Source organism: Siphateles boraxobius, unplaced genomic scaffold (genome assembly GCF_051911475.1).
Source record: "Siphateles boraxobius isolate OS27281-9 unplaced genomic scaffold, OSU_SipBor_1 2, whole genome shotgun sequence".
NCBI classification, from domain to species: Eukaryota; Metazoa; Chordata; class Actinopteri; order Cypriniformes; family Leuciscidae; genus Siphateles; species Siphateles boraxobius.
In genome coordinates this window covers 10,613,862-10,641,569 of record NW_027508810.1, presented here as the reverse complement: position 1 = coordinate 10,641,569, position 27,708 = coordinate 10,613,862, and the positions used below count along the sequence as shown (strand labels likewise).

General features: G+C 42.3%; 1 protein-coding gene and 1 long non-coding RNA gene across 5 annotated transcripts in view; one reads left to right on the top strand and one right to left on the bottom strand.

Annotated features, from left to right (window-relative positions):
• Positions 1–27,708, top strand: part of LOC143744413 (uncharacterized) — a 396,113-nt gene that overhangs the window by 319,594 nt on the left and 48,811 nt on the right. The window lies entirely within an intron of this gene.
• LOC143744403 (solute carrier family 4 member 11-like) overlaps positions 27,246–27,708 on the bottom strand; it is a 45,503-nt gene continuing 45,040 nt past the window's right edge. For all 3 annotated transcript variants that reach the window (XM_077235876.1, XM_077235875.1, XM_077235877.1), the window contains exon 19: positions 27,246–27,510. In XM_077235876.1, the coding sequence (XP_077091991.1) occupies positions 27,444–27,510 (67 nt within the window). In that variant the 3' untranslated portion in view covers positions 27,246–27,443. The remainder of the gene's footprint in view (positions 27,511–27,708) is intronic.

Sequence of the window (27,708 nt, the reverse complement as noted above, 5' to 3'; positions counted from 1 at the left end):
GTACGAGATGTCAGTAAATGTAACTGTTTTGCACTACTTTTTTGACTAGCGCAAATAAACGTCGACAATATTAATATTACATCCCGCGGTACTAGATAGACATGGAGGGAGAAGCGGCGACCAAACCGTGCCAGCGTGCTCTCCGACCAGAAGTTATGACTTGAAAGAATGGGGGGATGGTCCAGCACATAGAACTCTAACCATAGTTGTTTGGGAGAGTGGGTTTGCCAGATTGTTCATTAAATATAAAGATTAATTTCTGTGTCTGATTGGTCCAGCCATTACAGTGTGTTACTCTCTGTTACAGTTCCGCTGGCTCTACCATGGTGGGCTTTGCTTCTGCTCCGTCGTGGTGGTTTCTAGTCCCGCCTAATCTGCTATGGTGTTCACCAGCTCTACCTGCTCCGCTGTGGAGATCTTCAGTCTCGTCTGCACTGCTGCAGTGGTCTTCTGCTCCATCTTGGGGATCTTCAGTCCCATCTGCTCTGCTGTGGTGGTCTTTTGCTGTGACGTGGGGATCTTCAGTGCCATCTGCTCTGCAGTGGTGGTCTTCAGCTCCTCTGAGATGGCCATCGCCATGGCTCCCTGATCCGCACCAGTCTTCAGTATTGGCCCTACTCAATGGACCTGGCCCTCCGTTCTGCTCCCGGGCCCGCTTATGCTCCACCTCCCTCCTGGATTTCTGTAACTGTTAGAGGAGAGTATCACAACCACAAGCTGGAGTGACCATAATCTCCAACAAAGGGCACTTCCCGTCCCATTTGCTATCTGCTCATGAAACTTATTTCCCATAATCCATTGCCTGGACTCGTTATGCTTGATTAGTTCCAGCAGTGCCATTACCTGGTTAAGCTCTGCCTATATAAGCCCTGTGTTTTCACTCACGCTTGGCAAAGTCTTGTTAGTGTTACACTGTATGTCTGAATGCTCTCGCTCTTGTTTTCCTTTTTGTTTTCCTCTGGTTTTTTCCATTTTGGCGGAGCAGAAGCCCACCATGGCGGAGCAAAGCATTTTAGCACTAAAACCAGCTCTTAAATCTGTGAAAAGTTAGGGTTGTCAAGAGGACTCCCAAGTCACTAAGACCAAATCACAAACAATCCTAAAATGGCTGTTGCTGGCAATCCGCCTCAGCAATCCGTCCACAGTGTGTACACATTATTTTGTGTACACAAATAAAAACGTCAGACCGGAAGCAAGCCCATGCAAAACGTTTGGTAAATTCTGACTTGTAAATTGGCATCACGGGAAGACCATCATGTGTGACCAGTAGAAGATCGATATGTTGGCTGAATTAAAAGAACATATTTAAGTAAAGTTGAGTAGATTGCATATTTTTTTAGATATGAAACCTGCAGGGTGTTTTAATGGTACACAGACCCCTTACATGATCTTGTTCACCGCTCGATGAACGAGTGTGTGAGGTTTCTCTTATACTGACACGTTGGAAGAACTGCTTGTGTGTTACTTCTGTGCCTGACAATACAGTGTGAGTAAACAAGCTTTTTATTCATATGAGACATATATATATATAATATGATATGTTAGTATAATATGCCCGCAAGTTGTGTTTTAGGATTATTCCTGTGCTGATGACCTGTTGATCTGAGAACGCAGTGTGCGTGCAACTCTGCATTTGCGTTCAGCTACCTAATGTGAGTGCATGGTCAAGTTAATTTACGATTTATATGAAAGGTGGTGCTAAAGATCTAGAATGTGTTATTTTAGGATCTCTCTTGTGTCTATACTCGGCTGAGTTACGAGTGCCAGCATTCACGGACGTTCGTACGGAATAGACTGCGTTATTTTTACATAATTGTATTTATTTAATAATTCAATCCTGATTTGTTTGGAGCATGGTTCATTGTTTTTTTTACCCTTTGTTTATTGTTTTTCTTAAATTTGGAGTTTAGTTGAATTGTTTTTGTGTGTTTTTGGTTCTTTTTGTGGTTTAGGTTTGTTTTATTTTCTTTATTTCTTTATTTATTTTTTTTACATTTTTTGAAACAACATTGCTGCCAACCAGGTTATAATTTCAAGAACAATATCTGTGGAGAAGGATCGTATCTGTCATTTTAATAAAGTGTCAACCTATCGTACTGTGGCTTCTAGTTCATTTATTTGAACTGCAGGTGTTAAAAAAATATCATTGTTAGGGTCCCCCATCCCGGAAAAGTGGGGGTGGCGTAGTCAATTTGGTCGACATTTCTAACAGCCATATACTTGTGACCTCCCCTTTAAACATTGGGTTTATGTGATTTTACAGTCTGGCAACAAGACTAGAAGTCTATGTACGAATATAGCCCTGCATGCTGAATTTCTTCCAAATCATATTTACAATATTGGCCATGAACTTTTATTACAAATTGAGTTACTGTAGTCCCAGACTGTTTCCTGGCCCCTTCTTGCTGATAAAAGAAACGAGTAAAATCATATTTCAGCACACTGCTGGCACAAATGCATAGATTAAAAGTGAAAAAAAGATGGCTAATGATTTCATGAGAAAGCCTTAGCTGCAAAACAACATAAAAATAAAAATAGAGTAGCATTGCAAATAATTTCATATCTGAGCTCCAAAACGTAATCGGTTACATACGTAACCTCGGTTCTCTCTACAAGAGGTTCTCTCGTATTGCGTAAGCTAGCTCACGCTACGGGTAAAGTCATCTTTGCTCGAGATATTGAAGCCAAAAATTATCCTTAATTTTGCATTTATTGTCAACGCAGTGTCATGGTTCTGCTTTTGTTACTAGTTCTGTGTGGTGACATTTCCTGTCTGTCGTGTTTATCTTAGTCTAGTTTCATGTGAGCACATGGCTCCTGATTATTCCTGTGCCATGTGCTTTGTCTAATTGTTAGCTCCTCCCTTCTCGTTATCTGTTTAGTAATTAACAATCCTCACCTGGATTCAGAGACTGTTCCTGTCATATCTGCTGATAGAGAGACTGTTCATGCTATGTCTGCCGATCCAGAGACTGTTCTTGGGCCGTCCGAGAGGGTTTCTTCACTAGGATCGCCCAAACAGCTTGTTCCGCCCTGGTCATCTGCACGACCTGCTTCGCCTGGGTCGTCTGTGCAATCTGCTCCGCCCTGGTCGTCTGTACAACCGGGGCCGCCATGGTCGTCTGCACGGCCTGCTTCGCCCTGGCCGTCTGTCCAATCTGCTCCGCCCTGGTCGTCTGTACAACCGGGGCCGCCATGGTCGTCTGCACGGCCTGCTTCGCCCTGGCCGCCTGCACGGACTGTTCCGCCCTGGCCGCCTACACAGCCTGCTTCGCCCTGTAGGCCTGCACTACCTGGTTTAACCCTCCCATCCCTCCCTGGCCTTCTTGGACTTTTTACCGCTATGCGATTATGGACTGGTTTGGGTTCCCTCCCTGTTTTAGTGTTTCTGATGTGGTTGTCTGGTCTGTTTGTTTTCTTGTGTGTTTTTGGTTTTGTTTGATGTCCCTGAGTTTGGGACGCCAGGTGGCGTCCCCTTTGAGGGGGAGTAATGTCATGGTTCTGCTTTTGTTACTAGTTCTGTGTGGTGACATTTCCTGTCTGTCGTGTTTATCTTAGTCTAGTTTCATGTGAGCACATGGCTCCTGATTATTCCTGTGCCATGTGCTTTGTCTAATTGTTAGCTCCTCCCTTCTCGTTATCTGTTTAGTAATTAGCATTCCTCACCTGTTGTCTCGTTACCCTCCTGTGTGTGTTTCCTTTATAGCCTCCTTTGTGTTTTCAGTCCGGTGCTGGTTCGTTTGTCTAAGTTCCTGTTTCTTGTTCCTAGTGTTTTTGCCTTGTTAGTATTGTTCTGGTTTTTCCCCCCACGTGGGAGTTTTGTTTGTACTTTGTATTTTGTTTAGCTTGTTAATTAAAATCGTACCTTTTGTTTTCCTGCAATTGAGTCCTCGTTTATGTTTCCTGATTATCACGTGACACGCAGTGCAGCAGCCAGCAGACCTATAGCAGGCCATCGTGCGTGCTCATTGGTTGCCCTACGGCAACTGCTGCAGCCTACCACTGAGCCTCGCGCGTGAAATCGCGCCCTCTACGCACCACAGCCCACCAAAATGGGGATGGCCTAGCGTATAAAAGCCAGGCTCAGAGGCTGCGTCACTGGTTTCATCAGCTGTAGCGAAATATCGCTCGAGGCGCCTGCACGGTCGGGTTAATCAATATTCGTTCCCTCTTCTAGAGAGAACCGAGGTTACGTATGTAAACCGAGTACGTTCTCTTACGAGAGGTTCTCTCGTATTGCGTAAGCTAGCTTACGCTACAGGAACCAATTGTCAACGCCGTGCGCGCCCAGCCTCCACCTTATGAGTCCCAGGGGTTCCCGGGGAACATAGATAAGTGGGAAACAGGTGGCCAGCAATGCGGGCCAGCACATGTTAAAAGCACATACAGGGTATACAGAGCGGCGTCGCCGGTCCATATTACTATCCACCATATAGTGCAGCTCAACCAGGAGAGCCAACATCGTGTGAGAGTAGCCTGCACATGATAAACTGGGCAGAGTATACACACCACTCACACTGACAGAAGTCTAGCCTGCAAGGCGGGAACTTCCAGGTTATAAAACCTAACAAATGTGGACGGAGAGGCCCAGCCTTCCTCCGCACAAATGTCTTGAATGGAAATTCCGCTGGACCAAGCCCACGACGAGGCCACGCCTCTGGTGGAATGCGCCCTGATGCCCAAGGGGCATTGCAGACCTTTAGACTTATAAGCGGATGCGATAGCTTCCACTATCCATCTAGACAGGCTCTGTTTCGAGGCGGCGAGACCCTTGGTGTGCCCACCAAATGAGACAAAGAGCTGATCTGAAAGCCTAAAAGAGGCGGAGCGCGTAATGTAAGCCCTCAGCGCCCTGACGGGGCAGAGGAAATTAACATCACCCTCACTATCTGATGCTGGCATAGCCGAGAGAGAAATTACCTGCGCTCTGAAGGGAGTTCCCAACACTTTAGGGACATGACAATGTTTTGGCTTAAGGATGACTTTAGAGTCATTTGGCCCAAACTCAAGACACGCCGCGCTAACGGATAGCGCGTTCAAATCCACCACACGTTTAACTGACGATAAAGCTGTCAGAAAAACAGTTTTGAGCGAAAGGTACTTTAGGTCCACTGAGTCTATCGGTTCGAAGGGGAAAGCTTTCAGGGCCTCAAGGACCAAAGAAAGATCACATATGGGAACCGACGGGGGTTGCGTGGGATTCCTCCTTCTGGCTCCTCTAAGGAAGCGGATGACGAGCTTGTCTCTTCCTACTGACTGGCCGCGCGTCGACTCAGCGAGCGCTGCAACGGCCGCCACATAGACTTTAAGCGTGGATGGGGACCTGCCCTTATCCAGCAGCTCTTGAAGGAAGCCAAGCAACCCCGGGACCCCACACGTTCGTGGGTCTACACTGCGTCAAAAGGGGTGTATACGGGAGAATTCAGACAATGAATACGCCCGCTAAATGTCCTGTTTGGCAGGGATCTTTGGAACTTTGTTACGCGTACCTGTAAATGCCCGCAAAGGCCCGAAAACAGGAACTTGTCTGACCACATGCTGTTAGTTGATGGCTTGCTGTAATGCTAATGTAAATGCTAATTTGTTTTGGGACTGGCAGCTCAAGATTGCCCCTATTCCCCTGCCCCCCTCATTAGTATTCAGGAAAGGTGGGCTGATAAGTGCTTTACATTGTGTCAATCTACAACAAAGACTGTAGACCCTGAAAAGCAGTTTGTATCTAGGTTTCCTCTGCTCTTCAAGATGGCTTGCAAAAGATCGCTGGAGTTTTACGGAGAGCAGAGTAGAGATGTTACTCCTTTACGTCGGGAAAATGTATTTATTCAAACTCCGAGTCCGAACGAAAACAGACTGGTGTATATGGTAAATGCAAGTTTGAAGAGGATATTTGAAAAGCTGGAGACGATGGACAAGAGGTTGGATAGGATGGAGGCTGACATCAATGAGCTCAAAGAGGCAAAAGAGGAGCCTGCTTCAAAGAAATTAAAGAGAGCTGGGAATAATTCTGTTGCGGTAAGTTATTTTCTGACCGTCACAAACGTTTGACGGTGTCCGCTTAACTTTGTGTGCTTTATTTATTAATGTATTTGAATTGAGCCCTCATACTATGTTGGATGTTTACAGAAAGCTGTACGGAGATTGCACAATGGGGAAAACAACATACACAAATATGACCCACAGACAAGGTATATCTTTAAAACTATTGTTTCATAACAGTCCTTTCTTCTAAATTATATTTTTAATCAACCTTCTTTAATTACTGCTCCACAGTCTATCCTCCCCCCACAACCTCGAGGTCACAACCTATCTTTATAATGGCGTCTCCATGGCTGTACTGGACGTAGATCCTGCTGTTTTTAAAGGTAAGTCACAAGAGAATGTCCCAAGGTTACAACTATTTATCTGTATAGATTAGTTAGTTATAAATAAACACATTCTCCCCCCTCACTATCTTCCTCTCTCTAGCATCCTGCAAGACGTATTTTGAAACTGTTAGAAGGGGTTACAGGATGGCCCAAGATGAGAACAAAGACAAGATGGAGGACAGCAGGATCATTGTGCGCATGAGACAAAGAAAAAGAAGAGTAAGTGTAAATAAATATAAATCTCAGTAAAAGACTCAGCCTGTGAGAGGCTCCCATCCCAACCAATTTGACATTTTCAGTGGTTTAATTACTTTTTTCCCTCCTATTTTGCAGCTGCTGAGCAGCAGGACTGGCATTCTTCAGACAAGAGGAAGAGGCAGCTATCTGGAAGACTATAACAGTTGACCACATGTCTGAAGAGGAGGATGCTATCTTGGATGGAAAGTCAGTGTGGGTTGTTCGGCCTCCAACCCGCAGTACAGTTTTGTCTGCGCTGTGTGGGGTGCTACAAAAAAGACTGGAAGCAGACCAGAAGTACTTGGGAACTCATCATGCACGAGTTGGTGCAGATCGAGTCGCGGTGGAGACCACAGAAGCTGGCCTGTGAATTATTTTAGTATTACGCATCTAAATATTGTTCTATAGTATAATTTGAATATTCTGTTGTTTTTTTATATATAGTATTATTTATATTATAAAGTATTATTTATAGATTGTATTATATATAATTCTATATAGTTTTCTATATATACTGCATTTATATATTCTATACAATTCCATATTGTTATCTATTTATAAATTGTATTATTTATATATTGTACTATTTATATATTCTAAAGTATTTGTATATTATATTGTTTTCTATATATTATACACAGACCTTATATATTATATGGGGTTATATATTGTATGACTAATAGTAAAGTGTATTCTGTGCTAATGTATTTTTATTTATAGAATTTTGAATGTGTGTATATATATGTCATGTGCCCAGTGTCGTTTACAAATAATACAAATAACAAACTCAACTTTGTCTATCTGATTGTCTTGACATTATAACCATGAACACCAATGATAATAAATATTAATAATGAGTAATAATAAATGGCGCAGATCTAGAGACGGGCGGGGGGTGGCGGCTGTGAGGAAAGCAGCCGTTGAGCCTATTGGGCGCAGGCTACTTACGCGGTAACCAATCCAGGCCGAGTTGGAGGACGGCCCTAGAAAGGAGGCGCATGAGCTTGGCGTCCACGCCAGCCCGAGTCCTGCTGGATTCCTGGATCCAGGAGGAGGTGGAGTGATGAGAGCTCAACAACTCCTCGCTGTCCGATGCCAGGATGGAACAGCTGTCGTCTGGGCATGCCCCTTCAGCTACGTCAACCCTGAGGCGGCAGAGCGGGCCGAAGCCGGCGGCTGCGCGTCGGGGAGAGGCGGAGAAGGAGAGAGTGGGATGCGATCTGGTGAGCACTTCACTGTGGCCACAGGCTCTGGCATCCTCTGAGCACGGCGCTTCTTCTTGCGTGGTCCAGAGGGTGGAGTGACAGCGCCCGGTGTGAAAGCTTCGAGTCGAGCCTGCAGGGTCGACAACGGAAGCGCTTCACAGTGCTCGCAGCTGACCGAATCCAGGGTGAGGGCTGCGTGGTCTGGGCCCAGGCAGAGAGCGCAAATGACAGGCTGTCAAGGCTGAAGGTGGCGAAGACGGCCGGCTTCTTCAGGCGCTTTCCTAAGCTTGCTGGTCGCCTGATTCGGCATCAGAAGGCTTCTCTCAGAGTCCAGCGATGCGGAGAGCTTCGGTGAAGATGATGAAATCAGTGATGCAGCCTCTGAGCCTGGCTTTTATTCGCTAAGCCACCCTGATTTTGGCGGGCTGTGACGCGTAGAGGGCGCGAAGCCGACCTGACTGCTGTCCAGAAGGCCATCATTGACACCCTCAAGCAAGAGGGTAAGACACAGAAAGAAATTTCTGAACAAATAGGCTGTCCCCAGAGGGCTGTATCAAGGCACCTCAGTGGTCAAGGGAAGGAAAAAGTGTAGCAAAAAACTCTGCACAACGAGAAGAGGTGACCGGACCCTGAGGAAGATTGTGGAGAAGGGCCGATTCCAGACCTTGGGGGACCTGCGGAAGCAGTGGACTGAGTCTGGAGTAGAAACATCCAGAGCCACCGTGCACAGGCGTGTGCAGGAAATGGGCTACAGGTGCCGCATTCCCCTGGTCAAGCCACTTTTGAACCAGAAACAGCGGCAGAAGCGCCTGACCTGGGCTATAGAGAAGCAGCACTGGACTGTTGCTCAGTGGTCCAAAGCAGACCCGTCGCCAGACCTCAGTCTTAAGGGGGGCATGTGAAATGCATGGGGGGGCACAATTATTATTAGCCTACAGCCTACGTATATTTATAATAATCAACTCTAGTCGCGCAGCACGTAATCATCACTTTTAAACATATAACCAAACGCAATATGACCAGGTTGCCTATAGCCTACAACACATTACATACAAGCAATGTTATGAATATCCATAAAACACTTGACTATACAACATATTAGATGTAACACCAGAAGCATCTCTCAAACATTGCATTTTAAAGCAGTCAACAGAGAGATATGCATTGCCATGAGACATACACACGCACGCACATACACTCGCACAGAGACTTTGAATCTACCGGTACTTTGAGTGGAGGCAGCGCTGTCCTCTCTCCAGTCCCTCCTGTCAGTACAGCGGGAGGCGGCGTTTCTCCGAGCAGAACCTCCTCATCGAAGTATTCTTCCACTCAGAAGGAACTGAAGCGAGTATGCTGGGGAAACCTCGTTTTGAAACAGCTTTCAAAAATGCGCGGAAACTGTTGAGCGGCTTAGTTGTACGTCACGTACGTAGCCTAACGTTATTTTTAGTAAGGCCGTGATAGGCTGTTGCAGTGTAGATTCCCATCAATCAAATAAAATCACACCATTGTTTCTTTATATTTTTAACGTTTTAATGATAAAGAATGCAACACAAAATTAGCAACTATGATAATATTAAAATTAAATTATCTGTGCCTCAAGTGGGGGGGCACAATCATTTTTTGGGGCGGGCCCGGCCCCCTATGGCCCGCCCATAGCGACGGGTCTGGTCCAAAGTACTTTGTTCGGATGAAAGCAAATTTTGCATTTCATTCGGAAATCAAGGTGCCAGAGTCTGGAGGAAGACTCGGGAGAAGGAAATGCCAAAATGCCTGAAGTCCAGTGTCAAGTACCCACAGTCAGTGATGGTCTGGGGTGCCATGTCAGCTGCTGGTGTTGGTCCACTGTGTTTTATCAAGGGCAGGGTCAATGCAGCTAGCTATCAGGGGATTTTGGAGCACTTCATGCTTCCATCTGCTGGAAAGCTTTATGGAGATGAAGATTTCATTTTTCAGCACGACCTGGCACCTGCTCACAGTGCCAAAACCACTGGTAAATGGTTTACTGACCATGGTATTACTGTGCTCAATTGGCCTGCCAATTCTCCTGACCTGAACCCCATAGAGAATCTGTGGGATATTGTGAAGAGAAAGTTGAGAGACGCAAGACCCAACACTCTGGATAAGCTTAAGGCCGCTATCGAAGCATCCTGGGCCTCCATAACACCTCAGCAGTGCCACAGGCTGATTGCCTCCATTCCACGCCGCATTGAAGCAGTCATTTCTGCAAAAGGATTCCCGACCAAGTTTTGAGAGCATAACTGAACATAATTATTTGAAGGTTGACTTTTTTGTATTAAAAACATGAAATATGCTAATTTTTTGAGATAGGAATTTTGGGTTTTCATGAGCTGTATGCCAAAATCATCAGTATTAAAACAATAAAAGACCTGAAATATTTCAGTTGGTGTGCAATGAATCTAAAACATATGAAAGTTTAATTTTTATCATTACATTATGGAAAATAATGAACTTTATCACAATATGCTAATTTTTTGAGAAGGACCTGTATATATATATATATATATATATATATATATATATATATATATACTCGTATAAAATTGCATTTTTGAGAGGAAAAATTATAAGTCGCAATAGCAATAATGTAAAATACTAGTAAATTAAGCAAAATGTTTACACACATTACAAACACTAAAAAACTAGACTATTTTAGTTCCCCTCACTCCATAACAAATCCTCTAAAGTTAACAGTAGTCAGGCTATATAAATGTCAAACCACAACAAATGAATATTAATATTAATATGCATGAGCGGGGCGAATGAAACAGTTTAAACGGCAACTATTCATCTAATGCTTGTATTTATGAACAATACCAGACAAGTAACGTATGTACATATTGTTACAAACATTTTGCAATTTATTTTAATTTAAAGGTTCAAAGTAATAAATTTTGTTCTGTAACCCAATAAACAGTAGGCCGTAAGCCTATGCGCATTTTGCATAATTTCATAGGCTATTTTGACGAAGACAGACAAATCAGTTTACAATTAATTTTTTGCATCTTACATTTCTTCCTTGAGTCATATTGAGTGTTTTCTAGTTGAATAGCCTGTTATTATGAACATAATAAAATTATGAAGACTTGTTTCAACCGTCCCGACAGTGCCTCCTGCCAGTTAAACCTGTTTTGCACTTAAACTATAAAACTCTGATAATGCACACTTAAGGGTGTGTTGCAGTACTAATACACCTGCCATATAATCTGTCAGGTTGGTGTGCAGTTTGCCGAAGACGAGGACACAGGAATAGCAGTATAGTTTATTTATTTACAAATTTAGCTTTCTGGAACATACAGGAACAAAGGAACAAAAGAACAAAACTCCAGGACTTCAGTAACACAACCATACAAGGACGACGACCAACAAACACTGAGGGAAAACACAAGGCTTAAAAGAACTGGGACTAATGGGATAATTAAAAAAACACAGGTGAAGAAACTGAACACAAACAAGGAGAGCGGGAAAACAAACAGGACTGAACCAAAATCACAAAGACGGGGGGAAACAAGATCTCAAAACTGAACTAATACACATTGAATCGTGACAGTACCTCCCCCCTCCCCGAAGGCGCGTCCTCGCGCCGTATAACATCCAAAGGGGTGGGAGGGTGGGCGCCCTGGAGGCTGAAGAGGGCATGGTTGCACAGGAGCGGGAACCCTCCAGGGCGGAGCTGGTAGCTCGGGGAACCGGGGTGGAACAGGCTGTGGACCTGGGCAGGGCGGAGCAGTCTGTGGACGTCCATTTACATTTACATTTAAATTTAGTCATTTAGCAGACGCTTTTATCCAAAGCGACTTACATCTGAGGACTAAAGCAAGCGAGTCATCGTGAAGAGGGAAGAACGATGCAAGAAGTGCTCAAAATACAAAGTTCAGGCATTGCTCAGAGTAGCAAAAGCCAGACAAGGGAAGATTTAAAAGGGAAGGAAAGATTTAAAAGAGAAGTTTTTTTTTTAATTTTTTTTTTTATGTTAAGTACTCACGGAAGAGATGAGTTTTCAGTTGTCTTTTGAATGTGTCAGGGATTCTGCATTACGGACGAGGGTGGGGAGATCATTCCACCAGCATGGAACCGTGAATGAGAATGTTCTGGAGAGTGATTTAGTGCCTCGCTGTGCCTCGCTGTGATGAAAGTAGAACGGAGCTGAGTCTGTGGTAGATCTGTAAGTAAGCGTCAAAGCTTTGAATTTGATGCGAGCAGCGAGTGGTAGCCAATGCAGTGAGATGAACAGAGGAGTGACGTGAGCCCTTTTAGGCTCGTTGAAGACAAGGCGGGCTGCACTATTCTCGATCATTTGTAGAGGTTTAGTAACACATGATGAAAGTCCAGCTAGAAGAGCATTGCAGTAATCAAGCCTAGAAATTACCAGGGCCTGGACGAGAAGTTGTGTTGCATGCTCAGTTAGGAAAGGCCTGATCTTCCTGGTGTTATACATTGCAAACCTGCATGATCGAGCTATCTTTGTAATGTGGCTGTGAAGGTCAGCTGGTCATCAAATATTACTCCAAGATTTCTGACCGACCTTGATGGGGTGATTGAGGATGACTCTAGCTGGATAGTGAAGTCGTGCTGTACGTGCTGACGAAATTTGACGTACATGACTTGAGTGGTCTTCAAGGAAATCTCAATGGTTCATCCATCCATTTACATTTACATTTAGTCATTTAGCAGACGCTTTTACGCCATCCAGCGTTTCAATCCTCCCGGCTCTCTCCTACTTTACTCGCATTATTGACGTAAAACATCATCCTTCAGATGACAGCACAGTGAGGCGGTGGTCACGCTGCACAGCACGTATTGTACTATGAACTATTTAAATTGAGCAGTGTAACTTTCTATATGTTTGGTTGACTGTATTTTATTTTGATAATTAACAGGCTGCAATATCAAGTTAGCAATGCTAGAATATGTTTTAGGAATAGGAATTTTTGGCCTTCTGAGGAACCTATTACTTTGTAATTCCTGGTTATACGGAGAGAAGCAAGACATGATTCAAAACTGTAAAGCTTTTGTAAAATACAGAAAACAAGCAGGATGCCGTTTTCTGCTGTCTCGGTTTCCTTTCCGTGAACTTTGGAGCCGTCGCAATGGACCGAAACTCAGTAAAATTTTTCCTTTGTTTTGTTAATCAGTAATCATTTAATTGAAATATATCGCACATAGGCCTATATATTCGTTTTATATATTTCGTGTTATTCTGTTTTCTCCGCTTTAAGTGTGTGATGTGACGTTGTGTGAATCCATGTTCTACACTATCCTGCAATTTTCGCTGGTTTCGAAACACACACCAAGCTGCTTATTACTTGCTATTAATTTTCACTGAAATGTAGGCCTAATGCTTGACAGTTGGTAACATATCCTCGGAAAAATTAACACCAGCGCCTTGCTATTGCGACTTACGATGACTTGACAGCTGAGCGCTGGCATTTCACTCATGTTGCTATGCATTTGTGATTGGTTGACTGCTAAATTAAAATATAAAACAGAACGATAAAATAACGTTATTAACCGGACAATGGCTATTTCAAACAGGCATTTTTGTTCAGATCGATTCAATTTCATTTTGTCTCCGTTTCTGGTAATGTTTCTGTCAAAATTTTGTTCGTTTCCAGTTTTCATTTTCGTTCATTGAACCGGTTCGGATCCCTGGTCTAGACAGTGTACTTTTCAGCATATGCTTCAATCTTCATCCTACAGACATACCGCTGATCCATTGGGCCAGAAAGTTCCTGTTTATTTTCATCACTCCACTGAAACAGAATCCCAAAATCTCTGCGGCTTATTTACGTTTTTGAGGAAATTGGAGCCGACTTTTCTTCTGCTTTTGGGTCAGTAGAGGTGTACATATTGGAGTTTTGGGATGCATTTAGTACTCGTCTCACTGTGCAAGCTGGAACCTCAGTGCCTGTTGCCACCAAGTCTTCCTACAGGTCTTTTGCAGTCACTTGAGTGTTTTTCTGAACCTGCCTTCTCAGAAATCTGGTTGCAGCCATTGATAGCTTATTTTTTCTGCCCCGTCCAGGTAGTGTAACCACTGTTCCTTTAACTCTGAACTTGCGAACTATGCTCCCAACGGTGTCTAGGAACATTTAGTACCTTTGCTATCTTTTTGTATCCTTTTCCTTGCTTGTGAAGGGCGATGATAAACTCTCTTAACTTTTTGGATCATTCTTTTGACTTACCCCATATTTCTAACATGCAGTCAAACGGGGCACTCAACAAACTTAGCCAGTTCAGATTTTTCATGTGTTCTAGCTCAAGCTAGAGGTCTGCACGGGCTTTAAACTGAAGCCTGAACCCGGCCCGTACCCGAAATCATTTAACCCAACCCAAACATTACGGTAATATTTTAAGCCCAAACCCGACCCGAACCCGAGGTCCATTTCTCACAGAAATACCTTTTTTGTTGCAATAAGCTGTATTTTATGATTGCTTGCAACGATAATTAAACACGAATAGATAAACACTGTTTCACCATGGCACAGAAGCCCCCTCAACTGTTGCCCCCTCAACAGTCAGCAAAACATTAGTTTTGGTTTCTCCTCCTAATCTGTTCCATATCTCTTTAAATGTAGCATTCTGTGCAGAATTCAAATGGGTCTGATATGTTTTCTGGTCTGCTGCAACTCACACATATCCGCTCTGTGATATCGTGTCTTTGGACTGGAGCAGACTGTGTGTGCGATGCGGTGGTTCAAGTGACACTAATGTGAAACGTCCTGGTAGCTTATGCAACCCACCGTTCCCTGAAGGAGGGAACGGAGGACGTAGTCGATGTCGACTGAATGGGGATCACGCCAGGGAGCCTATCATCTTCAAGTACTATTGAACGAGCCAATGTAATTGGCGTGCGTGATTCGCATCACACACTCCGCCCCCGCAAGCAAGTCCCTACCCTCTAGTAGAGACCATGCGAGCAGGAGAACTCATGTAACAGAATTTTTAACTCACTGCCTGCAGTGGCTCAGGGGCGGTCTCTGCAGTGCAATTGCACCAGAGATAAAGCCCAAGAGGATAAAGAGGGACACAAGGATTTACATTACCTTGCTCCTCAGGAACCTGACGATCAGGACGTGCTTCTCCAAACTTCTGCATCACGATGAGCGTCGTTTAAACACCGAGGCAACATAATTTTGAGGATGAAGGAAAACAGCCTACTCCAACCCATCTTGCAGTAAAGAGAGCACTGAAATGATCGAAAGCTTTCAGGATCTCCTCTGGAGAGAAGACGCACTCAACGACTAGGTTCCACTTCTAGTGGTGTAAGCATGCTACCCATTTCTAGGGGGTGCTCGCAGAAGTGATGGTAACTATCACATGTCCCTGTGATAGCCACCTGAACCTCCGCGTTCAGACGTAAGACCGCCCGGAATCTCCAGGGGTAGAACGCGGGTGCCATCGTGCCCAATCCCTGAAAAAGTGTTCAGGGGAAGTCAGGAAGGCTGTCGATGGGAACCAGGTGTAGTTGGGCCAATAAGGGGCAACTATAAAGACCTGCTCACTCCTGACTTGGAACCGTAGGTGCAAGCACCGGGTGCAAAAAGACAGGAGCACTGCTCAACACAACATGTGAAGATCACTGAGCTTGAGGAGGTGAGCTGAGCTCTTGTGGTTAAATAAAAACACACCTGGCAAAGAACAAATTAAGAAATTCAAATTCCAGTATCTCTAACAAATTATATCTAAGCTAAATAATAACATATACTAAGCATGTAAAGAACAACAAATATTAGTTTTTTTCTTAAAAGCTTAGTTTTTATTTTGCTTTTATAGGTAAGGTCCTATCTTTAAGCATTTTGGTTTGTCCTGTTGGATTTCTGTGTTTTTGTGTAACCACAAGATGGTGCCTCAATTAGTAAAGCAAACTCAGGTAACAATACAGGTGACACAGATGATGAGTTGATGACTGATGCATGTTATTCTATATAGGATGAGTTAAGAGCAGTTTATTTTGCTACTCTAACTTATGAAGAGACAAGTTAATCCACTACAAGAAAATAGCTCTTAGAAAATGTTTACCCTATCCTGACCATAATTACTGATTAAAAATAGACATGTTAAAATAACCAGAGATACTTGGGGACTGTGATAGGTGGTTAGGACTGTTTTTAACAGGATAGTCACCTTTATTTGACCAGTTATGAGACAGGAAATCATGGGAGAGAGAGAGGATGTGACATGAAGCAAAGGACCGGGATTCGAACCATGGTCGGCTGCGTACATATACAGATTAACTTTGCTATGCCATGGCCACCCCACACTAGCTTTGTGTCCCATCTTGGCCACCCCCCAAAAAATGTCCTGGATACGCCACTGCAGCCCGCAAAGTACGAATTTACAGCATAACTATTGGTAGCCTATAGTGTGCCTATAAAGTGCGTATGTGTAAATATAAGGGCATGGGCGTAGATTACGCGGGGGACGGGGGGGGGGACGTGTCCCCCCCCCACTTTTTATACAATGTAAATTCGTCCCCCGCACTTTTTCATAGGGCAAGTGTTTCAACGACAAGCTGAGGTTTTCACGGGTGTGTATACATCGATATTTAAAATCAAAAGAGTCAAGGATAGTCTATACGTGACTTCACGTTTCCATGGTAATCAGTCACTCGTGCATTAGCTTACGACACGCCCGCATCCGCGTCGAATCCATCAGTTTCATAGAGTTCAAAATGGCAAAAAACTCTTCACTCCTTTTTCACGAAAAAGTCAAGCACTGTAAGTAAGTTGTCATGTAGTATCCGAATTGTGTTGCACAATGATGAATAACTCCGCCTATTTCTCTTGTTGAATAATTAACAGGTTTTGTTGTAAATTCACTACCCGAACAAACATGCCATATTTTCAATCTTTTTTTACTCGTAATGCATTTTATTTTCACAGATATGTTATCAAAGCCCTTCAATTTAGAATAAACATGGTGAATGTTAATGCTGAACTTGTATTTTCATGCATTAACAGCCACGATCTGCTTGAATCAGGCAGCGTTGTAACATGTGTACATGAAGTTTATCATAATTTGGTAACACCTTACAATTAGATTAAAAAAAAGTTTGTTGACAAACTTTAAGTTCTCTTGAAAAAGCCTAACTAGAAAGTTTGTAGTAGTTTTAAAAGCTTGAAGTTTGAAGGTTTTCAATTGGAAAGTTTTAGTTTAGTAAGACAGACTTTGTTTAGGCTAGTAAGAAAATGTAATTTTGCCAAAAGAAGAACTTTTATTTTAAGTAAATGTTATTTTTAAATCAGCTTCAGTGTGATATTTAACCATATTATCATGCTTAACACTGATAATTTGAATAATTGTAATGCGATGATCAGATATCTAAATCAGAGAATATCATATGTTTGGGCAGTTGGATTATTTATTTTTAACAGCGGATTCGGGGCACTCAAAGTGCACCAGATTAGTGAATTTATCTTTAAAATGTACAAAATTTTCTTTCAGGGGGGCATGCCCCCGGACCCCCCTAGAGGTACAGAGATCCACCTACGAAAATACTGTGGTAAAACAGTAGACTATATGATGGTCTATGAAAAATACACATTTTATTATCTTATTAAAATACATGATCAGGATTTTACCACCTTCGCCTAGTTTTAAGCCAGGAAAAACCCTGCATGTGCAATATAAAGTACTGGACAACCTTCTTTCTATTTTTCTGCTTAATTGCTTTAAAATAAATAGCATATTAAGCCAATTAAGCAAAAATCTGTCAACAAAAGTCTGAAGAAAAATAAAACTGGTATTAGACTTGACATTCTGTCCCCCTCACTTTTGAAATGATGGCTACGCCCCTGTATAAGGGAACAATATGTATAGTTTGGAGAATAAAGGCGGGCTAACAGGAAAATTAACAAATTTATACTGGTAGTATTTTCGAACTAATGGGTACTTATTTTACTATGATAGGCAACAATCTTACGTTTGAGAGCAATTTAGCGAGAACACTGCGTACCTTTTTGTAATAGTGTACCAATTTAGGCATTTTTTTTAATTACGGGGTACTTATCAGTGCCTTTATACAGGTTTAAAAAAAAAATATATATATATATATATATATATATATATATATATATATATATATATATATATAAAAAATATATATATATATATATTTTTTTTTTATAGCAAGTGCACTGATTCAGTTTGGTCTTCCGTGTTTCAAATAAAAAAAAACCTAAAACTATTGCAAGTTTTTAATTACTGGGAAAATTAGTTATACCCTGTAACTTGATGTTGTTGCAGGGTAAGTGGTGCTTGTTAGCTAGAAGGTTCTATGAAGTTACAGGGCAAGTACAAATAGAAAACATACACACAATCTGATATCCCTGACTCTGAAATCTTTATTTGAAAAACAACTTAAATTCAAAACGGATTTTTCTCTAATGTTTTCTCATAATTTTTTGTCCATCCACTGAAAGTCCACACAACCAATATTTTGAAGCTTCAAAAATTTCATAGACATCATAAACGTAATCCATATGAATCTATCTGAATTTTTTTGAAAAGATGAAAGAATATTAATATATCCTAATATCCTAATATATCCCAGTTCTTATGGGTTTGAAATCAAAACAGGGTGAGTAAACGATGACATAATTATTTTTTTTAAGTGAACAATCACTTTTACATCTTAATGAGTCACACATGTTCACATTTTGTCTAAACCTTGGTCATCCATAGATTATCTTTCTTGATCATCCATAGATTTCACACAGCTGCTGTGTGAAATTAAACAGCTAATATCAAAGGCAGTGCAGACTTGAGTTAACGTCTTCTACCAGAACACAAAGATTAACCACTACACAGCACAAAGATAATTAGAATCTGAACAATGAACATGAGTTGTTGAGTACGGGTGAAGGAAAGGTCCACATTTCCATATGCTCCAGTAGTCGGAGAAGCACTGTTGACCATTTCAAATAATCTGGTGTAGACAGAGAACAAAGACCTGACTCCGTGGTACAAGATAATATTGCACACAATCTATTGAATATCTGATATGCTGGTCAGGAATCGAAAAAAGCTTTATCAAATGACCTTTAGCAATCAGCATTCATAATTAATTCTTACCTTTGTGTGAACCGACTCCATTTGAAGCAAAAGAAAAAGGCTGTTTTAGAAACATCACCATATATTTCTCTTTGCAAGCATTTGTATTATTAGCATATTAATAACTAACATGAAAATGTATGTATTGTGTAAGAGGCACTTATCGTCAGTTGCCATGAATGTAAGTCAAGTACAGAAAAGTTTAAAGTTTACAGCCAAGTATCTCACAATAATTCTAAAGCACAGGTACAAGACCATTTCACTATTCAAGACCATTTCAAAAATTCAAATAATGAAATTAAGTGTCATATACAAAGTGTAGTGTAAATAGAGTCCTTTTGTGGAAGAAGACTTTTAGTTAAGCAAATATAAATGATCAGGATGGGATTTGTTTTTTCTGTTTAAAGTCACATTGAAATGAAAATTGTGATAGTCTGCTCTTTCCTAGTGTGACGTATATGAGTCAAAATATAAGCGAGGGGTGATTAAATGTAAAAAATCATGTCAAAATTATTAAAATCATTATTAATTTTTTTGTGGAAAATTAAACAACATTTAATCAAACTTTGATAATTGCTTTAATCTTTTAGACAACTGAAAAGATAGTTTATAATATATATTAAATCAGCTATGAGAGACAAATTTCATCTCAAGACCACTCATTTAACTGTTCATCTATTGCCAAAATGATATACTGTATATATTTGTATATATATATATATATATATATATATATATATATATATATATATATATATATATATATATATATATATATATATATATATATAAGATCAGTCAAGAAAATTTTTGAAACTAATCAAATCAGGGATGTCAGAATCAGAATGCATAGTTTGTGCATTAAAAAAGTCAGTAAAAACCAACACATTGAATGGTGTTTACTAACCTGACAATGTTTTTCAATTTAATTTACATTTTATTCTCTTAAGCATGCAGTGTTAATAAGTATATCACTCAGTTCCCTGATCATTCCAATTTAATTTCAGAGAGTAAAGTTGTTTGAAATGAAAATGCATAACCTTTTTAAAACTGTTGTTCTATTAATACTCTGCAGCAGATTTTGATTTATATCTGGGTATTTTTGAAGAAGAAGAAATGTAGGGTGGGACTTAATTTTGTCCTTGGGGAATTGATTGGATGGTTGTGGTTTGCTATTGGTGGATATAATTTGCTTGACAGGTTGTCCTGCACTCACTAAAATACATACACGTAAAACATTATTTTGATTAAAAATTACGAGGGCACATTAATTAAAAAAATAAAATAAAATAATGATGTGCGCAGAAAAGTCATTTATAATAAATACTGAAATATTCCATCAAAAAAATCAAGGTGACTTTAATCTGTCAAGCAAACAATTACTTGGGTTTCCTCAATAAATACAAGTAATTTGTGTGAATAGAGCTGAGATACTGGATGACATATTGCATTTCAAAAATGTAAATATATTAAGAAATATAAATAACTACTTTGTAATATTTGTAGTACAACCTGTAATTGAAATCCAAAGGAATATCTTTGGTCTTTGAAATGGCAGACATCTTATATTTACACATACAATTAGGCTGTCCATTGATCTATTGTGTGTGGTAGCACTTTCAATTGAAAGCAAATCATAGGACGAGTGAATTCATCAAGGACTCAGAGGCTTTTAGCACATAGTGCGCACACATCTTGCTCTGAGAGAGAAAACAGACAGCATGCTTCATTGATTACCTTATCTGTTGAATGTCAAAGGGGAAGATTAAGGCATTCATTTCCATACAGAGATGAGAAGGTGAGGGGGTGGGGGGTGTTGATGACATGTTTTCCTCTCCCTGCAAAGCAGTTATGTAAATGATCCCAATACAGCCGGCGATGCAATGTGAATATTCTTAAATTTGTATTACTTATGACATAAAAGCCACAAAGAAAATGACCAAACAAGTTTTGTTTCAGAATCCATATGTACTCTGCATAAAGAAGAATAAAATGCAATTTTTGAAGCACACAATAAAATACGGCTTGTTTAAAATCTAGGTCATGCTATTTTCTTTCCATTTTGTGGCACATAATTCTATGATAAAGAGGCTGAAATCACTTTAATGGCTGCACTCTGGAAATACAATGTTACAGTACAATTCGGTACAACACATGAAGAATTCACACAGCTGCAGCCATTTATCATTCTAGACAAAATAATGTGTGCTTACATACCATCAAAAACTGAGAATGAGATCAATGTGAAGACTTCTGAGATTATTGATTGCCCCCATGCAACTATGATGAAGACAATAAAAAAAGGCTGTTTCACGCTTTGTCATTAATTTAAGGGGAATGAAGAAGAATTTGAGTCATTTGTTGTGCTCATTTAGCTAATTTTTAGGCCAAAAAAAACCTAATAAAAATTATTATCAATATCAGGACAGAAGAAATGAGTGGAATGAAAACACACTGTAAATCAACATTATAGGGGACAATTATGATACAAAAGGTTAAAAACCCATTCTTTCATTTCACAGCTTCCTCATAATGGCTGTGCGTGCGTGCGTGTGTGTGTGTGTGTGTGTGTGTGTGTGTGTGTGTGTGTGTGTGTGTGTGTGTGTGTGTGTGTGTGTGTGTGTGTGTGTGTGTGTGTGTGTGTGTGTGTGTGTGTGTGTGTGTGTGTGTGTGTGTGTGTGTGTGTGTGTTTTAGCTCTCTGGGGTGCAATGCATGTGTTGAAATATGAGATTTGAGAGTCACAACAGAGGGGAAGATAATGAGTAACAACTTTAAATTCAGTCTGTGTTCAGTCACGCAAAGCTATATGACTTCAGAATGTGTGGAATATTGACGTGCACAAGTTGTTTTATGGTACTACTATTACACTGCTGGAAAAAAACCCAGAATTAACCAGCATGAATTTCATTTTTGTCTAGGCTTATGCTGGTTAGAGCTGGTCTAGCCGATCGACCATGCAGCATAGTCATGCTGTCACAGTGTTGGGTTTGTGTTTCCGGGTGTCCACTAGAGGTCCTCTTCCACACGATGTCATCCACATTATGAATTGCATTCCCCACAATCCTTGTCTGCACCCATCACTGAATCATTGCACTCATCTGTTCCCCATTATCATTGTTAGTTCTGTGTTATATATACCCTGCCTATTTAGTGTTAGTTACGGAGACCTTGTTATTCGTCACACCACTTCTGAGTTCTTGTTTCTTGCCTGTTCTTGTTTTGTTCTTGCCTCTTCTCGTTTTGTTCTTGCCTGTTCTCGTTTTGTTCTTGCCTGTTCTCGTTTTGTTCTTGCCTGTTCTCGTTTTGTTCTTGCCTGTTCTCGTTTTGTTCTTGCCTTGTTCTTGCCTGTTCTCGTTTTGTTCTTGCCTGTTCTCGTTTTGTTCTTGCCTGTTCTCGTGTATTTTATGTTTGGATTACCTTATGGATTTTGACCCTTGCCTGGACTGGTTTTTGTGAGTACGGATTACCTTTAACAAATACTGCTATTGGTTCCCTGTTTCCTGTGTGTGGTAACGTGACACATGCTACTCATGCATTTCTCATGCTTTTGCATCTGGTCCACCAGCACTCCCGCTTCCCATGCTGGTGACCAGCAAGAAGAAAGAAAATAAAGCATTTGGTGAAGTTGAGTAAATGAAGACCAATTTTTCCAGAACAATAGACAATTCACCTACAGACCTGCTAGTTATTCATCTCTTGACTTCCCCATTACACACAAACCTCATGGAAATGTCATTAATCCTTAGTCAGGCTCACACAGGTGATTGCATCTCTGCAGTGGTGCTAGAGGTTTGTGTCTTGAGAGACCTGCCTTTGATTGCATGTAAACAGCTCCTCATCAGACTGCAGTACACAAGCCCTCTTGACTCCTCTGAGCTCATGCTCACCACTGGTGGGGTTTTATTCACATGTTGCTAGGATACACAACTTTCAGATGAATCACAATCATTGTGGTCCATGTGCCTTTCTCAAAATATGGCCTACAAAAACACACAATAAAATATTTAAAGCATTGATGCGCTTTTAAAATGCTATCAACTTTTGGGAGGTTTAATGTAAATCAATTGCAAAGCTATTTGTTAATTCATTTGGTATACAGTCAGTATAACTGATAACATTAATTTCACTAATTTGTCCTCAAGTCCATTTATATAAGCTTTTCTGTGTGTTTTCCTCTTGTCATCTAGGGTCACGTTACATCATATAAAATGGCATATTAGCATATAAACTCTATATTTTATCTAAATGTTCAGAATCATTATTCCAGTCTTCAGTGTCACATGATCCTTTAGAAATCATGCTAATATGATGATTTTCTGCTCCAGAAACATTTCTTATCAATTTTGAAAACGTCTCGGTTACGTATGTAACCCTCGTTCCCTGAGTAGGGACGTTACGTCGGATGACGACGAATGGGGTTTCGCTTAGAAAGCCTATCAACTTCGAGTATTACAAAACGAGCCAATGGCAAAGAAATGCCATGGGTCTGCGGAATTTGCATGACGTAACTCCGCCCCACCTCGTGGGTATAAAAGGAGGACGCCGGCAACAGGCAGATATGTTTCTTCACTGAGGAGCCAAGACTGAGCTCAGGCGATCCCCGCGGTACAGCGGAAAGTGGCAGGCAGACGTAACGTCTCCGTTCCCTACTCAGGGAACGAGGGTTACATACGTAACCGAGACGTTCCCTTTCGTTGTCACTCCGAGTTACGTTGTATGACGACGAATGGGGTTACCAGTCTAATCACGCCACCTTCCCAGCTGTCTTCCAGTGCCCTGCGTAAATCTGAGATCCCTGTCGTGAGACTGGCACGGACGAAGGACTCCTATTTAGCACAGGAATACCAAGGTACACTGGGGAGCATATCCCAAAGTTTAGGGGAAATATGCAATTACTGCCAACCCATAGGGGGGGGGGGGGACTTAGAGAATACACATATCACCCGAAGGAGACATAAGGAGAACACTGGGGTGTCCAGCCGCAGGTGGAATATTTCAACCCCAGGGGTGGCAAGGTGGCTTGCCAAGGGAAAGACACATGCTCAAGAGGCTTACAGTGGAAATACACATGTGGGGGTCGCTCAGGGGAGGGACCATGCACACGGGAGGCGCCTAGCCGATGCACAGGCAATAGACACTGGCGCCAACGTCAGGAGTGCTGGAGGAACTCAGGGCTTACGGGGAAGCTCACCTGAGGAGAATATCGCACGTATCCAGTCCGTGGAGTGGAATGGCGAGCAAGCGAAGACAACTGAGCGGGTCCAGTACTAGCTGGTTGAAGCGAGTACATGAGAGGACACTGGCTCCACTCGGAGATTGTAGAATCTGGCGAATGTGTTAGGTGTCGCCCAGCCTGCAGCTCTGCAGATGTCTGTTAGCGAGGCGCCATGCGCTAAAGCCCAAGAGGATGCCACACTCCTGGTGGAGTGGGCAGTCACACCAAGGGGGCACGGTCGACCTTGCTGCTGGTATGCCAAAGCAATGGCGTCCACTATCCAGTGAGACAACCTTTGCTTGGAGAGAGCCTTTCCCTTCAGCTTCCCACTATAACAGACAAAGAGCTGGTCTGAGGTCCTGAAACACTGCGTCCTGTCTACATAGGCGCGGAGGGCGCGTACTGGACAGAGCAGTGCCAAGGCTGGGTCTGCCTCCTCCGGGGGTAGCGCTTGCAGGTTCACCACCTGGTCCCGGAAGGGAGTGGTAGAAACCTTGGGCACATATCCAGGCCGGGGTCTCAGGATCACGTGAGAGTAAGCCGGCCCAAATTCCAGGCACGCTTCGTCAACGGAGAATGCGTGCAGGTCCCCTACCCTCTTGATGGAGGCCAATGCAACCAGGAGCGCTGTCTTCATAGACAGGAACTCAAGGTCCACTGATTGCAACGGCTCAAAGGGAGCACTCTGCAGGGTAGTTAGAACCACTGAGAGGTCCCAAGAGGGAACGAGAGGAGGGCGAGGAGGATTCAGTCTCCTCGCTCCTCTCAGGAACCTGATGATCAGGTCGTGCTTTCCAACATACTTACCTTCGACCGGGTCATGGTGTGCGGCAATAGCGGCAACATAGACTTTCAGGGTGGAGGGAGACAGCCTACGCTCCAGCCTATCTTGAAGGAAGGAAAGCACGACACTAATCGAACATCTCCGGGGGTCTTCTCGGTGAGAAGAGCACCAGTTGACGAAGAGGTTCCACTTCAACGCATAGACGTGTCTTGTGGACGACGCTCTAGCGGAAGTGATGGTAGCCGCCATCGCTGATGGTAGGGTACTCAAACCTGCCTCGTCCCGTCCAGGAGCCACACGTGGAGGTTCCAAAGATCGGGACAAGGGTGCCATAGGGCTCTGTAGGACTTCGCCACTAGGGTAGACGAGAACCTACAGGCTTTGGATGGGTGCTTAGGCTCGCCGCGAGAAGAAGCACTCTGAGGACACAGCTGCATCACAACAGAGCGCTCAACCGGGGCGAGCCCAGTGTACCCACGGGCGGCTGCCCCATCGAGGGGAGGAAAGGCGGATGAAACCAACGAGTGGTCGCGGGAAGACATGGGAGTCTTCCAGGACTTCGAGATTTCATCATGCACATCCGGGAAGAAAGGTATTGGGGCAGGCTGAGGACGGGAAGCCGCAGCTGCACCCAAAAACCAATCGTCCAGCCGCGAGCGCTCAGGACAGGGTGGAGGGTTCCACTCCAAACCAATGCTCGCGGCCGCCCGGGAAAGCATGGCCGTCATCTCTGGATCGGACTGAGCCACAGCCGTATTCACACCCGAGGGTGGCAGCTGTGACGAGTCGTCACTTCCAGACGAGGAGACCCGCCTTGTGATGCTGCGATTGACACCGCATCTTCCTCTGGAGCTCCAGAGGATACCCGTGGGACCTCAAAGGACGGTCCCGCGGGGATCCCCTGAACGCTCGCGGGTTGCAACACTGGAGAAGGTGCTGCGGGGCACGGACGAATAATCGGCGCTTTGTTCCACACAGTCACCCTCAGATCCCCCTGGCCACCAGCCGAAGTAGAGCCTCTCGAGGAGGCGCTAGATCGGGGTGTGGATGAGGGGACTCTCACTCTTGCGAGATCATTGAGTCTCGATCTAAGTGTTGCGATGGTCATGTTCCCACAGAAAGAACATGACTCATCCACGAGCGCTGCTTTAGCGTGATTAAAGCCCAAACACACCAAGCAGCGCTCGTGCCCATCAGAGTCAGACACCTGCCGACCGCAACCAGAAGAGCACGGGCGAGGCATCTTTAAAAAGACGTGCCGCGTGCAAGCTCTTTTTGTGAGAGAAACTCAGTGCTGAAGCGCCCGCGTAGAACACACTCGCTGGCAAACCACGCTCAGATAAGCAGGAAGTGTGCACTCGCCAGGAGATCGCCGTCACACCAACACTGGAGAGTTGCTCGTCTCGTAAGAAGCTGACAATCAGAGATAGCTTAAGGAGTGAAGAATTACACTGGCTCCGAAGCGAAAACATATCTGCCTGTTGCCGGCATCCTCCTTTTATACCCACGAGGTGGGGCGGAGTTACGTCATGCAAATTCCGCAGACCCATGGCATTTCTTTGCCATTGGCTCGTTTTGTAATACTCGAAGTTGATAGGCATTCTAAGCGAAACCCCATTCGTCGTCATCCGACATAACTCGGAGTGACAACGAAAGGGGACAGTTGTTTACTTACAGTAGTTTTTGTGTGAAAACAGTAATACATAATTTTCTGGATTATTTGACAAATAGAAAGTTAAAAAGAAATGTTTATTTGAAATAGAAATCTTTTGGAACATAAATGTATTTACTGACACAATTGATCTATTTAATGCATCCTGGCTGAAGAAAATTATATATATATTTGTAATTATTTACAAATAATATTTGTAAATATTATGTAATTAAAGCTATTAAAAATATAAAGTCTACTTTACATCAAAACAAGAACATAATTTTTCCCCATCTTTTTTCCCACAATGATGCAAAGATGTCTTTTGAGAGCGGTACACATTTCTCCATTGACAGAGAATAAGCATCACACTATTTTCATCATTCATTCAAATGGGGAAGTCATTTTGTATTATGAATAAGAGTTAAAGGTTGTGGTAGTGAGGGGGTGATTTGAAAGATCTATCTACAGTAGTGGATACCAGCATCAGAACGTTTAAGTATTTTATGAAACCTAAACACGTTAGAGGGCTGTAAGCTCTGAATGAAATGTGTTGAGATTGTGTTTTAAAATGTGTTTGTTCTGCTGTATTGTTTGATCAAATATTTCTGTGTGCAATTTCAGATAGCAAAATAAAATAATAATATTGCTCACCGCAAATTCCAGTGTCAGATACATGCTGTGACTGAACAAAGAGACACTTGAGAATCATTGGAAGAAAAATAAGAGTTTATGATTGCACTAGATAAATAAAAATGTCCAGGGACCACTTTAGAAAGATTGAATTCATAGCAGAAATTGAAGGCACATTTCACAACCAGAAAATGTATTTTACTAACAAAAATACATATAATACATACATATAGGAAATGCACTTTAAAAGTGTTAATGTTTAATAATTTTTTTCATCTACATGTATTGAGAATCAATGATATCCAAGTACTTTGCTTCAATGATTTTCGGCAACAAGTACGTCCTGCAAAGAAAACAACATGTTACCACTTAGAAGGTTATGGCAAATAACATTTTTCTGTGTTGAAATACATGCAACATGCATTTTGCCTCAAAATATGTATTGCCACAAAGTGTGGATCGTCTGTCTAGACTTTACACACACAAATCCAATAAACAGCAGGCATGCTGCCTTTTTATAATGTCAAAAACATTGTAATTA